This window comes from Anas platyrhynchos, chromosome 1 (genome assembly GCF_047663525.1).
Source record: "Anas platyrhynchos isolate ZD024472 breed Pekin duck chromosome 1, IASCAAS_PekinDuck_T2T, whole genome shotgun sequence".
Taxonomy (NCBI): Eukaryota; Metazoa; Chordata; class Aves; order Anseriformes; family Anatidae; genus Anas; species Anas platyrhynchos.
In genome coordinates, this window is record NC_092587.1 from 71,943,599 (window position 1) to 71,959,845 (window position 16,247).

General features: G+C 38.5%; 1 protein-coding gene across 7 annotated transcripts in view; it reads left to right on the forward strand.

Moving 5' to 3' along the window:
- SMC1B (structural maintenance of chromosomes 1B) overlaps nt 1-16,247 on the forward strand; it is a 35,931-nt gene that overhangs the window by 8,676 nt on the left and 11,008 nt on the right. For 6 of the 7 annotated variants that reach the window (XM_072041255.1, XM_072041277.1, XM_013101196.5 and 3 more), the window contains 8 exons: nt 567-774; nt 3,715-3,900; nt 6,609-6,788; nt 7,797-7,943; nt 8,552-8,689; nt 9,183-9,299; nt 13,010-13,116; nt 14,815-14,956. In XM_072041255.1, coding sequence (XP_071897356.1) covers nt 567-774; nt 3,715-3,900; nt 6,609-6,788; nt 7,797-7,943; nt 8,552-8,689; nt 9,183-9,299; nt 13,010-13,116; nt 14,815-14,956 — 1,225 coding nt within the window. The remainder of the gene's footprint in view (nt 1-566; nt 775-3,714; nt 3,901-6,608; nt 6,789-7,796; nt 7,944-8,551; nt 8,690-9,182; nt 9,300-13,009; nt 13,117-14,814; nt 14,957-16,247) is intronic. The other variant, XM_072041264.1, reaches the window with a different exon arrangement.

A 16,247-nucleotide genomic window follows, 5' to 3' on the forward strand; every position in this document is an offset into this window, starting at 1 on the left:
CCAACCCGATCTAGCTTTGATGTTAGCCCTGTTCTCTGCAGTTCAGAATAGATACCTTCAGAGATTTCTCCCAGCCTGTTGTCTTCCTATGCATCTATATCGTGCACTTTGGCTTAGCGGTGCTGTGTATGCACTGAACAAAGTTTTGCTATGTTCAGATAGCAGCAAACCCATTGCAACTGTGATGCAAAATTATTTTAATTAAGTATTGTGTAGTGGAGTTTAGCAAAGCCTTGATGACTTTGCATTGGCATGAAGTGAGTCATAGTTTTGAATGAGAGTCTTCAGTCCTTCATAGCTTTACAATATCAGACCTTTTATTGATGGTGGATACAATAATGGCGTTTCATATTGCAGTCATAAATTCACACTGGAACTCAATTTGGAAACCTTAGCAATAGCTTGTGCTATAGAATGCAGCTCAGTAAGTGACTTCTTACAGATTCTAAAAGACTTTCAATGATTGTTTTATAGTCTGTGGCCATGGAATGATTTTAATTTTATAAACCAAAAGCTTGTATAAATGAAACAGTAAACTGCTTTCCTCCCTTTGCTTTGGTTCAAAGTGAGTCACTGGCAGAGAAAAAACGTCAGGAAGAAACACTTACTAAGGAAATAGAAAACTCAACAATACGAATGGCTGAAGTGAATGAAGAATTGAACAAAATAGTTGGTGAACTGCAGAATGCCAAAATCGATTACCACGAAGGAAAGCGTCAGCAAATGAGAGCAGAGTTGCTGGAAAGTCTCAGAAGACTGTATCCAGATTCTGTGGTAATTGAATGACCTCACTTAGAGGCCTTATATTACAATTCGGAACTGAGAGTTCCGTTCAAGACTGCGTAAGCAGCTAGAGTAAAGTGGACTCTCTTGTATGTTATGTTAAGCTTCAGGCCTGCTTAAGTGCACGTGGCAAAATAGTACTACTGAAAGAGGAGCATTTGCTGTCATTATTTTTCAGACATTCCAGTAACAGACTAGTACTTGCATCAAAAAAGTTTTGATCGCTTGTGTGCTTTTTATGGAGTGTGACTTTTTTTTTTTTTCCTATTCTAAACTGTGACTGTCTATACTAAAACATATTGACTTGCTTACTTTGAACAAATGAATGGGAAGATCAGCTCTAAGCCTATTTATCCCAGGAAGAATACTCCAGGTGCATTTGTTCCCATTTTTTTCCCCAGACTGTTCTCAATACTCCAGACTTCTGTTCACAAATGGTTTGTTTATCAAATACTATGCTTTACTTAAATCACCCACCAATAATGTCAGTGTTTTGTGTATTCTGAGTTATCTCGAGATCTCAAGATATTTACCAAAATTGATTGAATGCTTTATGAGGTATGTCTACACCTCTTTTATAGATACTTTTAAAGATAATTATTCTGACTCTGGAAGCAACTCCAAGTAAGAACTCTTTAATAAATCTAATCAACTGAATAGTTGCTCCCTGGGTATACCTCAGTATACTCAGTCCTTTTTGGTATGCATACTCATTTGAAATTTGAGATGAAGCTGGGAATTCCATTTTGGAAAAACAAAAAAAAAAATGTTTAGAAGTTGACATCTCTGCTTCCTAGTGCAGCCATAATAACATAGTATTTTCTTTTTTTCTCAGTTATGCTCTGTTTATTTGTCTTTGACAGAACCTCAGCGTGTGGCAAGTGTTGGCTTCAGATTTTTATAATACATGCTCACAAGATGTTCAAAAAGAATCAGAAGAATGACTGCATGTCTCTTTTTGCGTTCTCTTTACATTGTATCCCTATATGACAAGAATTGGACCATACTGGTGATACCTTGCTCACCTAGGGGAGAGCTGGTGTCCTAGGTGTTCTGTCATTTTCCTTCAAGAGCTGCAGACTTAGAGTACTCACCAATGCAATGGCTTTGGAAATAGAAAGTGGATAACTTAAAACAGTAGCAAGTGAGGCAGCAGAGTTGCTTTGAGCTGCTTCCTTTGATGTATTAATTCTAGATTACTGAACACAATCCAAATCAAAGTCTCAGGATGAAAGGTCATGACAGGTTTCATCTGATTGATAGTCCACTAAGTCCTCAGTCAGAACTAGAGGAAATTTTGGTGTTGGTCTTTTGGATTTCAAAGGCAAAAAAAAAAAATAATAATACAAATGCCTTATTGTTTCAAAACATTTTGAACATTAACATTTAACATTAAATCTGTGTTAAAGTTTCTATTCTGGAAAGATATATTTTTTTTAATGGTCAGTGAACGTTCCAGGTACTGGAATAGCCACCCAGCAATCGTGAGTCCTGCAGTGTAAATGCCACATGGCACTTCTCATGGTTTTGTCTGATTAACATAGTGAACTTTGCAGCTTACTATAGTTTTTACAATTTAATTTTCAAAATGTCATTCCTACGCTAGTAGTTCTAATTGGCAAGGTTACTGTTTTTAGCTTGTTAGGCTGCCATTATTTATTCCCATAGAAATCTGGCATTACACCTGGACTCAAATGCCTCTGTATAGTTCTGAGTGTCTGAAACATCACATGCCTGAGTTGCAGACAGGAACATCCAAGTTGATGAAACTGAGGAAAATGAGGAAACTAAACGAAGATGTTTATAGTGTTGGGTGTTATCCTTGCAATTGTTCTTTTTGTTTCAGAGAATTGAAAGCATTTACCAGGAGAAGGGTAAAAGAGCAGATCATAATAGGCTACAATTTGATCTGCTGTAAATTATATTATTTATACATCAGATAATGCTGTGGATGACCTATCACATACAGCTCCTCACATGCTCACATACAGTCTTCCTGTTACCATTTGATGATAAACATAAAATCATAGAAATGCAGGAGACCAGTAGCTATATGTGAACAAGCAGGAAAATTGTTCTTCAATAAAATTATAGACTACAATGTTCAGAATGTGCATTGGATTTAATTTTTCAGGGAAAGTTCAACTGTAACTAAAATTACAGGAACAGAACTAAAGATCTTTAGGGAACATACACAGCAAAGAACTGAAGTTCTTGTAGGTGAGAGTTCTCGTGGGTAGGAACAGCTGTTGAAAGAGCAAAAGCGAGTGTATTACAGAACTTGAAAGAATAGTTAGAATTTGTAACTGCTTTTTGGTAGCAGGTGGTTGTTTATTGCATCACAGTGATAATCTGATAATACCTGTATCTGATCATACTTTTTTTTAATTTGTTTTGATCTGTGGCAAATAATCTGGTTATTGTCATTTAGATTTACTGTCATTCTGTGGAGTTAGTATGCACTTGGAATTAATTTTATCTCTGGAGGTGATACTTCAATATAAGGCAAAATAGGCTTAATTATTTGGACTGCACAGTACAAGAAAAGCAGTTTTGACTCTCTTTCATGCTACTATTATAAGGAGTTAACTTCTTTTTTGAGTTGAAACTACAGTAAGGCTGTTTAGTCTTTCTTGCTGTCATTTTCCAGTTAGCCATTCTATTTATATAGGATCTTATCAGTCAAAGATCGTACTGTATTAGGCACTTTCATTCCAGCCAAAAAAGATATGTAGCCAATTTTACTATTGTCACTCTGTTGTCACTACTTCTAAAAGTACGTGCTAAAGATTGCAAGTAATGCAATAAGATGTATGTAACTGTCACCTTAGGGGAAGAAATTAAATGTTTTCAGATTTTGAAGTCATACTTTGCCATTTGGACTGATGACTACTAATTACATTTTTATTTCTCCATATTTTTTATCTTCAGTTTGGAAGACTGCTTGACTTGTGCCACCCTATTCATAAAAAATACCAGCTTGCTGTCACCAAAGTGTTCAGCAAATACATGACTGCTATTGTTGTTGCCACAGAAAAAACAGCAAGAGATTGCATTCGGTTCCTAAAACAAGAACGAGCTGAACCCGAAACTTTTCTTGCTTTGGATTACCTTGATGTAAGTACATCTTTCTTTTTCCTGTTATCAGCAACTTAATACACTTGTAAATCTTGATACTGTCTCCTTTAAGCTAACTAAAACAGGCTTAAGTGCTACAGTAAAGCAAACATGGTTTGAGAACGACTGTAAAGCTCAAAACATTACATGCTCTTGATGAGATTCAGACCCTTCTTCTGCCTATATATTTAGATGTTTTATGCCTTGTGAAGTATTATCACAGACCAGTTGAGGTTGGAAGGGACCTGGAGGTGTTCTTGTCCAACCACTCTGCCAAAGTAGGGCCATGTAGGGCACATTTCCCAGGGCTATGTGCAGACAGCTCTTGAGTGCTTCTAGGAAGGGAGGCTCCACGACCTCTCTAGGCAGCTTAGTCCATTGCTCTGTGACCCATAGCACAGAAGGGCTTCCTAGTGTTCAGGTGAAACCTTCTGTGTTCTGTTTGTGCCTGTTGCTTCTTGTCCTGGCACTGGGCACCTCAGTGCAAAAACCTGTCTCTGTTCTTTATACTGTCTCTACAGGTATTTGTACATGCTGTTGAGATCACCTTGAGCCTTCTTTTCTCCAGGCTAAACAGATCCAGGTATCTCAGCCTTTCCTCACAGGAGAACATTCCAGTCCCTTTAATCATCTTAGCAGTCCTTTGCTGCACTCCAGTAGCTCTATATCTTTCTTGTCCTGGGGAGACCAGGCCTGGACACAATACTTCCCACAGCACTGCTGAGGGGAGGAAAAGGATAATCTCCCTTGACCTGCTGGCCACAGTGCTGTCAGTTGAGTCTATGATACCATTAGCCTTCTCTGTTGTAAAGGCACTTTGCTGGCTCATACTAAACTTGGTGTCTACCAGGATCCCACGGTCCTTTTCTGCTGGACTGCTTTCCAGTTTGTCAGCCCTCAGTGTGTTGCAGAGCATGGGATTATTCCTCCCCAGGGGCAGGACTTAACATTTCCCTCAGCTGAATGTCATGAAGATCTTTACTGCCTAGTTCTCCAGCCTGTCCAGCTCTGTCTGGGTGGCAGCATGACCCTCTGGTCTGTCAGCCGCTTCTCCCAGTTCTGTGCCATTTGCAGACTTGCTGAGGGTGTGCCCTGCCCCATCATCCAGGTCATTAATGAAGATGTTCAGCAGGAACATCCTAGTGCTGACTGCTGGGATACATAGCTTGTTACTGGCCTCCGGCCTCCTCCATTTTGAGCCTGGTAGTTCAGCCAGTTTTCAGGGCACCTCACTGAATGCTCATACGTCAACAGCTTGTCTGTGAGGATCATGCTGGGTACAGGGTTAAAAGCCTTTACTGAAGTCCAGGCAGACAGTATCCACTGCTCTCCCCTCATCCACCAGGCCAGTCGTTTCATTGTGGAAGGCTATCTGGTGAGTCTGTGCTGACTGCTCCTGGTTACTTTCTTGTTCATGTGCCTGGAAATGGATTCCAGAATTAGTTGCTCTATCACCTTCCCAGGGTTGTAGGTGAAGCTGTTTGGCCTGTAGTGTTGTGGGTCCTCCTTCTTGGTCTCTTTTGAAGATGAGAAAGATGTTTGTTCTCCTGCAGTCCTCAAGCGTCTATCCCAGTCACCATGATTGTTCAAATGTTATTGAAAGTGGCCTTGCAATTACATCAGCCAGTTCCCTCAGCTCCTGTGTGTTCATCCCATCTGAGCCCGTGGACTTCTGTATTTCTGGTTTGCTTTAGCATTCACTGACCTGATCTTTCACCAAGGGCATGTTTTCCTTGTTTAAGCCTTCAACTGGTGTCTGGGACCTGGTGTTCCTGAAGGTTGGTCTTGCTAGTATAGTCTGAGGTAAAGGAGGTCTTCTATCATACCATTTGTCACGAGGTCCTCTGCCTCATTCAGCAGAAAGTGTGCGTTTTCCCTCATCTTTCTTTTGCCATCTATACACTTACCGAAGCTCCTCCTTTGGCATCCCTGGACATACTCAATTCTGTTTGGAATTTGTCTTCCTTAACTGTAATCTGTGTGCTTGCATAGTGCCTCTCTTTTCCTACCAGGTCTTGTGTCCATGCTTCCATCTTCTGTATACTTCCGTTTGTTAGTCCTTGTAGCCTTCCTGCCATTTTTACTTGACTTACTGCATGTTGGTATAGACCTCTCCTGGAGGGAGGGGATCCTTGAAATTAACCAGCATTTGTGGGCCACTCTTCCCTTCAAGGCCTTGTCCCATGGGACTCTTCCAAGCAGATTCTTAAAGGGACCAAGGTCTACTCTCTTGACATCCAGTGTCATCATCTTGCTTTTTGACCTAATTTCTCCTCTTAAGATCCTGAACTCTCCTATCACAGGGTCACTGCAGTCGAAGTTGCTTTCATCTTTCGCATCAAGCCTCTCCTTGTTGGTATGAGGTCCAGCAGAGCACCTCTCCTCACAGATGCCTCCCACATGTGGGTGAGGAAGTTGTCCGTGATTTTCAGGAGCCTCCTATATTGCTTATGTCCTGCTGTGTTGTCCATTGAGCAGAGAGCTGCTTGGTTGAAGTCCCCATGAGCACAAGGGTCTGTTGAAAGTGAGGCTTTACAGGTTTCAGGACTGTTTTGTACACAGAACATGAAAAACAGATCTGTTCCTACTTTTGTAGTGACTGAGTGACCCGTTATTTTGATTTGTACATCCTGTCCCCAGACCACTGAGATTTAGATATGGTTTGCTATTACAATGTGAATTTTAAACACTGCATATTTGCATTACAGGTTAAGCCAATTAATGAGAAGTTAAGAGAGATAAAAGGAGCTAAAATGCTGGTGGATGTTGTACAAACTCCATTTGATCCACTGAAAAAAGTAATTCAGTTTGTGAGTGGGAATGGCTTGGTCTGTGAAACAGTTAAAGAAGCAAGACAAATAGCATTTGATGGACCAGTGAGGTTGAAAGTAAGAAGTTGAATTTTGTTCTGTATGTTAGGTATTTAATGCCATTTAAATATTTATTCTATGAACATCCTACAAAATACTGCAGATAAACATAAAATGATGCTTTGCTCTCTAGTCTATTCCCACATAAACAAATAGCCAGGTATTTTACATGCTTGCATTTTTCTCTCTATAGTAGTATATTTAAATGATTTCCTAGGTAAAGGAGGCAAATTAGAAAAGACTGTTAGTTAGTGTTCAGGCTTGTTTCTTGACATAGTCCTCTGTTGATAAAAGGAAAGATGAGGAAAAATGGATAAACCTGCTTGTAAAATAGATGATTTTAAAAATATGAATATCTTGATAGCTTTTCTGTGAAGAAATGCTTTAAAAAATATTTTAAGAATATGATAGTTGCAGATATAGACTGTAGACAGATGAAACAGCTTCTTTGTATCTTGCAGTTTTTTCTTTTTTGCCATATCTCTATTTCTGTCACTGTCTGTGGAGCACTTTTATACACTTAATAAAGCTTTTAAAAATCTTGGTTAGAACAGCTTTAAGTTGAAGGTGAGCGTAGCATCTGGGTTGCTTGAAATTGAGATGACTCACACAAAAAAAAACGTTCCTTACTAAGACTGAAGCTTACTAAGACTGAAGTTTTCTGTCTGTAATGAGGTAGTCACTCTTCCAGCTGTAGAGTTTTCCTTCCATTATCACCTTGCTTGTTTTGCTCTACTGACCTGGCCACAACGTAAATTACTAACATACAGGAATGTCTCAAACTTCTTAAATGCAAGGAAATCACAGGATTTCATTTCCTTTTCCGGTCTGTTGTAATAATAACAGAATGTGACCCAAGCCATAAGCAGCAGGCTTTTTTGTGGCTTAGTATATTTCATATCAGTGGGTTTGGAATACAGAGTCCAACAAGAATATGTTTGTCACTTGTTTAACTATGTTATTTTGCACTAGTTCACTGCTTTGTGTTAAGAATTTATTTAGTTATTTACTAATTTTTACTTGCAGACAGTGGCGCTTGATGGAACTTTATTTTTGAAATCTGGAGTGATTTCTGGAGGATCAAGCGATTTAAGATTCAAAGCCAGATGTTGGGATGATAAAGAAATGAATAAAATGAAAGAAAGAAGAGAGAGCTTGATTAATGAGTTAAAGGTAGGCTTCTTAAAGAGCACTTAACTGCAAAAGGCATAAAGTCTAATTTAATTTAAGAATGGGAGAAATGAAGGTGATTCCTTAAGCAGTAAACAGGACATAGTAGTTGTTCATACTCTTCTAGTTTTTAGTAATATACTGTGAGTGCCTGTCTTCAGCTGGTGGGTTGGCTCATGTATCACAGAGGTGGAGAACAAGGACAGTGTTGTTAATATATATATATATATTCCTTCAAGGAAAAAACTGGGGTTTAAAGTACCCTACAACTTGTAGCAAAAAAAGTCAATACATTCTGCTAATACGAAAACATTTGCACAGACAAAAACCTGTCAATATAAAATGATTCTCCAAACCTCTAGTTATTGGGGTGGAATGAGGAGTCAGGGCAGAGAGTAGGAATTTGCAAGTCTGTGCTTTCTTTTAAGAAATAAATCTATGTGAAATGACACATGAGTGTGACCAATGATATCAGCATTTACTTTGAACGTGGCCATTTTCAGTGAGGCTAGCATTAAATAGTTAACAAACCTGAAAAACAAATAATTTCTCAATACATCAAATTTCATTTTAAATGCTTTTTCTCTTCTCCTGTTGTAATATTTTTCTAGGACTTAATGAAAATCAAACGTAAGGAGACTGATTTGAAGCACTTGCATGCTCAATGTCACGGAACTCAGACGCGACTTAAATATTCACAGAGTGAATTAGACCTTATTAAAAAGAAACATCTTGCTAATCTCTACATGGTGTAGTACTAAGCCTTCATAATTTTCATGCTTAATCATTGTATTTTTGTATATATCTTCATAAATTATGATTACCAGCAGTGATGTATTGCTTCCTAATGTAGGGTTTTTTACCTTAATTTGTTTCACATACAGCAGTTATGACTAAAGAATTACTAAAACATGTATTTTTAAATGACAAAATAATCTAAATGAGGCTTTTTCTAAATTAGCGGAAATTCAAATTGATTTAAAAACTAAGTTTGGCCTATCATTTAGTAACTTTCCAATGTCTGGTTTAACTCGACAGACACTTAAATGATACTTATGTAATTTGCTTCTCTACTGTAACTATTGCATGTAAATTAACAACAACTGTGAGTAAGTAGCATTTGAGAAGAAAATAGTATTTTTAATCAGAAAAGTACAGTTCATCTGGATCAGAAAGGTGTTAGTTTCTAGGAAGTTAACCATCCTGTTAAGAAAAATTAGCATCTTTTTCCCTTCTATGTAGGAGAAATCGAAGCTGGAAAGTGAACTAGTAAATACTGAGTCCCAGCATGATATGATAAATGAAGGAGTACTACAGAGAGAATTAAAAATAAAAGAATTTCAGAAGAAAATCAATGAGGTAGGTTTTTCTGTCACAGTCACACAGTTTATGTTGTTATTCTACAGAAATTTCTTTCTGTACCATATTAGAGTTTGGAAAACTTCAAACTTTTACGAACCTAGCCTACAAAGTAGGTTACAGTTACTCCAGTAATCATCCCACCTTTTCTACCTTGGTCACTTACCAAGGTCACTGTGAACTGAAATGTACTTACTTTACAGTTGGCTGTTAGTATGTATGAAGCATAGCTTCACAAATCAGTTTCATTAAAATCAAAATTCTGTGATTTACATGTGCCAAACACAAACCCAACCAAGGGAATGCATGTACTTTGAATACTAGATGATGCTATGCCTAATCTATATGCTATAATTCCAGTTGATACCGGAGAAAATAATTCTGAGTCTGAAGAATAGGCGTTTTCTTCTCTTTCCCCTTCCTCCTCTGCTATTAAATATGATTTACTCTTTGTATTGAGCATAGATGGTCTACCAAATTTCACAGCTTCAGAGCTGTACAGTACAAACTTCCTGTGTGGATCAAATCACAGAAAAATACTCCAGCTTTTTCATGTCTGAGAGTATAATTTCAAAAGTCTTATCTTGCTTGTTCTGAGACTCCAGTGTCTAAGATTTTGGTAAGAAAAAGAAAAAATCATGTACATATTTTAATGTAGAAAGATAATTATGGAGTGTGATTGCATGACTAGACCATGACCACCTTTTGCCATGAAGTCTTCCTGGCTCACATGGGTCTGTGACAACATACAGCCCAATTTTAAACTCTCCGTACACCTATACACCTACAACATTTACAAATCTCTTGGTAATCAGCACTAAGCAGATGTCTGTAGAGGTGACTGCCCTTCTGAAAATCGTTCTTTTTGCAGTCATGGCTGAACCCATTTCTACATGAAAATACACAAATGTTATCTCTTCTTCTAAAAAAGAGATGATCCATACTTCTGGAACCCAAAGACAGATTAGGCATGTGCATGCTATCAGGAATAGAGCTCTGTCTGTTTTCTAGAGCTGAGACCAGATCTCAGTGCTGCTAGAATACTTTGTTCTGGACTCTGCAGGTCTTGTGTCTAGGTGATGACATTACACCACTATATACTTGAAAAGCAAATAAAGAGCAGCAGTGTAAAGATTCCTTTTTCAAAAAAAAAAAAAGTGGCAAATACCTGTGTTTTCTGTGTGCTTTGATTACACTGGGGGAAAGAACAGAGCCCTTCTGTTGGAAGGGATCTATAGTGATGTAGTCCAATTGCCTGTCCTCTTCAGGGCTAGCCAGAAATTGAAGCCTAGTAATGGAGACAGTGTCCAGCCTCTTGAGTGCTGACAAGCGTGGGGAATCAACCACCCCTCTGAGAAGCCCATTCTAATGTTGAACCACCCTCAGAGTAAATAATTTTTTCCTAATGCCTAGTCTGACCCTCCCCTGGCACAGCTTTATGCTGTTCCCTCACATCTTGTCATCGATGACCAGGAGAAGAGCCCAGCACCTCCCTCAGCACTACCCTCCTCCGGGAGCTGCAGGGAGGTCACCTCTCGGCTTCTTTTCTCTAGACTGGGCAACACAAGTGTCCTCAGCCTCTCCTCACAGGACATGCCTGCCAGCACTCTTACCAGCTTTGTTGCCCTCCTCTGGATGCTTTCAAGGGCCTTAATATCCTTTTCATATTGTGGAGCCCAGACTGCACACTATTCACGATAAGGCTGTGCCAACACTAATATAGCAGGAGAATCATCTCTTTTGACTGTACACCTGTGCTGTGTTTAATATACCCCAAAATGCAGTTTGCTCCTTGGTTGCCAGGGCACGCTGCTGCCTTATGCTGAGCCTGCTGCAAACCAGCACCCACAGGCCCCTGTCTGCTGAGCTGCTCTTCAGCCACTTGGCTCCCAGTCTGTGCGTGTGTCCAGGTGCAGCACCCAGCATTTACTCTTGGTGCCTGTTCTTCCTGGGGTATACCAGCACTGCATCTCCCGGTTTAGTGTCATCAAACTTGCTGAAGATGAACTCAGCTCCTGCATCCATCAGTCCTAGATGTGAACCTCAGGAAACGCTGCTGGTGACCAGCTGCCAGCCAGATGCAGCCCCAGTCACTGCGATGCTTTGGGCTGTACTGTTCAGCCTCTTCATCGCCCATTGTAGTGGCTGAGTCAGCAAATTCTTCATTGCACTGATTTTCTTCTTTGTTTCATTTTGTGGTTTTGTTTGTTGTTTTTTTCTTAAGACCATTGTATGCTAATGACTATTGTCATTGAAGCCTACTCCTTCTCCATTTTTATCAGCAACAGATGTTCTCAAAGATGTTACGTGATCTAACAGGTTAGATTTCTAGGCTGTCTTTTCTGTAGACTGTTCCGCCATCTCATAGCCTCAGCTCCCTCTCATTCCCTTCAGATGGTCTCCAGAACAGTTCATGCAGACAGCTGACATTCAAAAGGTTGATTACTGTGAAGAGATAGAAGGCATTCAGTGAAGTAAATAGAACTAAAGCCCAATATAGTACCAAAAGGGGTTTCATAGTGTGTTCTGCTAGAATTCATATAAGAGCTCTGATGTTTCTGAAAAATAAGTATGTTATTCTCTACTGCTCTCTGAAAGCCACCTTTGTCATAGGTCTTGCCAAATACTAAGGAATCTGGTACATCCTGTGGAAGAGGGGTGGTGCAGTTTAATCTGGAAATCCACAGCCCCGCACCCTGATGCTTATGTAGATGTACATTTTTAAAGACATATTCCTCACCACTATCAGGAGTTATGTGAGGTGCATAGTACATTATATAGTTTAAACTGATAAGAATGGGTCAGAGGCTAGAAACTTCCTTGAATTAATCTGTGACTGAAATTCTACATGTGAAGAGAAACCAAAATTACAGCATATTGTCTTGGTTGTGGTACGGGCATGGGGGAGTGCACATGTGTGTCATCCTCAGACACTGAGGAAGTCCTTAGTGTTTGCACCATAAGAATCACAAATCCAGGTAAATTTTCTTCTGCTTGCATTGGGGGAAAACAAACAAACAAAAAACAACCTTCGCCTCCCTCCAAAAAAAAAAAAAAATCTGCCTGTCTGTTTCCTGTGAATAATATTACTTGGTTAGATACAGCATTTGATATCTGGTTAAACAGGGTTACAGACCAAACCAATGTAAACAGTCGTTTTTTGGTCTGTAAAGTTGTCTTAAAATGTTGTTCAGTCCATTGTTTTTGTTAGTATGTACTGTATAATTAGGAAATGGGAGATTCTATAGCAGCTCTTTTGATGTGGCTCTGCTTTAAATGGGATGTAGCAATTAATATTTATGGATCACTTGAAAGGATTAAAGTGAAGAAATGAACTACATCAAGAAGCCTGTAGCTCACTAGTAGCTTGTATACCACTTAGTTTTCTTTCCTTCAGGTGAGTGGAAACCACAGACAACACTAAGGATGTTTATTATACTGTAATGACTTCAATTGCCTTTATAATGACCAGGCGCTGTCAAGAAGAACTTATGTGGGAGTTAACATTTTGCAGGTTATACACCTTCTATTGGGCATTTGTAGTGAAGGCGTTATTTGAAAATGTCAAGTACAGATTCTTAGTTCCATTTGTTGTTTCCTTGAAGTATCTTGAAAATGTAGTCTGTAGCATGAGATGATTATTTAAGTGTTTCCCTTCCTTGGACTGCAAAACAGCATAAACATTGTGTTCCTTCTCTATTTATTCAAAGGCTGAAGATGCTGTTTTCAAGGAATTCTGTGAAGAAATTGGCATAGAAAATATACGTGTGTATGAACAAGAACATGTGAGACAGCAAGAGGAGATTGATAGGAGAAGGTTGTATTTGTAATTGAAATGTTAAAAAAAAAAAAAGAGTGTGTATATATATATATATATATATACACACTTTTTTTTATATATATATATTGCGCACATCAGTAAACAAGTAACTCCATCACAGGAAATACCCCAAAAGCCTATAAGACTGAAGAAGGTATATTATCATTGCAAGAATTAGCAGTGGCACTACCATGGTTTGGGTTTATTAGACGGTTACAGCCAGAGATGTTATGCAACAAACTTGAAGGTAAAATGTAGCATAGTTGCTAAAGCATAGTTATCTAAAATCCACATTGAGAAATGACAGTTGAGGGTGATGTGAAGGCTTCATCATGGTCATAAATCTTAGAGAAGAACTGGATGTAAAATGCAGTGATTCAGCATAGGAACATGCTATTGAGGGAAAATGGCATCTTAATTTTTTTACAGGTAACTTTCAACTCAAGAAGGAAAATGTCATAGGATCACAAATTTGTATCTTAAGGAATGAAAATGTTAAAATAAAATGTCTGCTTGTGGAGCAGGTATTTTCTGGCAGATAACAATGCATTTCCTGGCATACTTTATAGAAAGTACACTTTTTTTTTTTTTAACACGACTAGTGTGATGTCTAGTGCTGAACTCTATTTTCTTTTCAGCAGTATTTATAAAGAGACCCTCTGGCTGTCTTCCAGTAATGTGGCTAAATGTGCATCTTTGGCTAGAATTGCAGTGAGATAGTGCAGTACATTCATTCTGTTGAAGTTAAAAGCACCTGACAGAAGTGATTCGATCATTTATTTATGTTGGTGAGAACAGAAGTAATGATGATGAGAAAGCTGTTAATATAATAGTGGAAAGAGCAGCTTTTTGCATGGCTGTATGCTACCCTGCACATACGGCTTTGGTTTTGCTTGTGTCCTAACTTGCTATTATTAGTCCCGCAAGCCTGTGCTAGAGTACATTCTTACCTTGGTCTAAAGAGCCTGAAGCTGGTGTTGTCAGCCCTTTTGCCTGAACAACAGATGTAGCGCTGGTGGTACATTATCCAGGAGCTTAAAGCTGAGAGGCAGATAGTAACAGCTGAGAGGGAACCTTTCTGTAAGCAGCCACTTGGTTTTTACTTCTTTAATTTCTCACAGCAGAAAGTGAGAAAGCTTCTTCTGTTGTACCCCTATAAACAAATACAGGTCTTAATTAAGAGAGGATGAGCATGGCTGAAGATGGCCTAAAAAGTTCTGGTCTCATGTTACTTAATTACTACCTCCCAGCTGAGATAGGCTCTTATAATCGATACACGTACGTGTCTGCTGATGAGGCTTACTCCTAAGGCTGAACAGGGAGTGCAGGCATTGGACACAGCACTAGGGTAGCTGTTGCCCATCTCATCTCTCTATCACTTATCTTTATCCCGTAGGATAAAGGATCCTGAGATACAGGAACCTTTAGCATTAAATTTGATGTTGAATGTGACCACATTAGATCCTTATATTGTATTTGTAGAAGGATTACCACTGTGTTTTTATAAATTCCAGTATATATCCATGATTTGGTGTAGTGAAATCTATGTATGCAAATTTCTGTGATCCAGTAGAAGATTCAAAAAAAAATGCATATCTAAATAGTAGAAGTTGAAATTGTATCTTTTAATAATGTAAAATCACAGTTACTATCCTGGTTTGTGAGTGTTGGCTTGAAATACTGTACTTTCACTAGACTGGAGTTTGAAAATCAGAAGATGCGACTAAATGTTCAGCTGGAATATAATCGTGGTCATCTACAGAAATTAATAGACACAGTCAGCAAGCTGAGGGAAACAATTCAAAAGGATGAATTGGAGACTACTGGGCTATTCAAGGTAATGTACATATATAATATATGTGGGGCTGAGAGGACAGAATGCGCCAAATTACAATTTTAAACATCACAAATTCTGTTGAGTAATTCTTCTAGTGCCTAATATGGTCCTGACTTTGTAAGTTAAGAAACAAACAAACAAAAAAAAAAAAAACGCAGCTGCACGTTATTCTTTTAACCTTGGAATAGCCTGTCATATTTGAGTATTTATTAATTACTTAAAATAAAAATAAAACTGGGATTACTGTTTGTACAGGGTTGTGTTCAGTTTATATGAAATGGCAGCATATGTCTACAGATAAAACTAACAGTATGTAGCTGAGACTCCAGCATATTTTATGATTAATAGTAAATAACGCTGGTGCTTTGCATTTTTATGGTGCTTCACAAATACAAATAGGCATAAAATAACTTAGTATGAAAGCCAATTTAGATTTTTAATGGAAATAATATGCATGAACTCTTCTTTCATAGCATTTTTTGTTGTTTTTAATTACTTCAGCAAGATCATGTTGGTAATATGGAAAAAAATATTCATAATTAATTTTTTTAGTATTTTGCTTGTTAAATAAACTGTGCTTATGATGCACTAAAACAGTGCTTTGAATAAAGTAAAAACTGCTCCAAAGTGTGTGGGAGGGGGGAGGGGAGGAAACGCATCATTTGACATGCACATTCTAGGAACTTTTAGAGAAACAAATAATACATAAGAAGATACGTATTTCTGTTACTGAGAATAACAATAGACCCTGACTCAGTCATGCACAAAAGCCTCTGACTTGATGGCCCATGCCTGTAATTCTGTTGAAATACATTAAATTCTGAAGATACTTTGTGGCAGCAGGCCTTGATCAAGTTGCCTAGTGCTGGATTCTCAAGCAGTATGTCTTCATGCATGTAACATTAGGTTTGCTATATTCTGGCACCTCATTTCTAGCAATTTAGCAGTTGTATGGGTTATGTAGGGGTAGACTTACGTAAAGTACTTCAGTTGTGTTTTGCTCCTTTGCAGATACTTTTCAGAGATTCTTTCTTTTATGCAGATTGCCTCAGGATTTCTCTTCTAATGAACAATACTTTTTAAATAATTTCAGGTATCTAAGGTGTTGCTAAATATGTCGTACAAGTGCAGCAGATGGGATCTTTTTAGTAGGGCTATGGGAATAACTGAGGAAAAGAGTAGTCCATGGGATTGTAGGAGTCTTAGGATCCCTGCCTTGTTTGGTGGCATTACCTTCTAGTCTGGTACAGTCACAAATCTGGAGCTGGCCATGCCTAAGTATACAAAACAG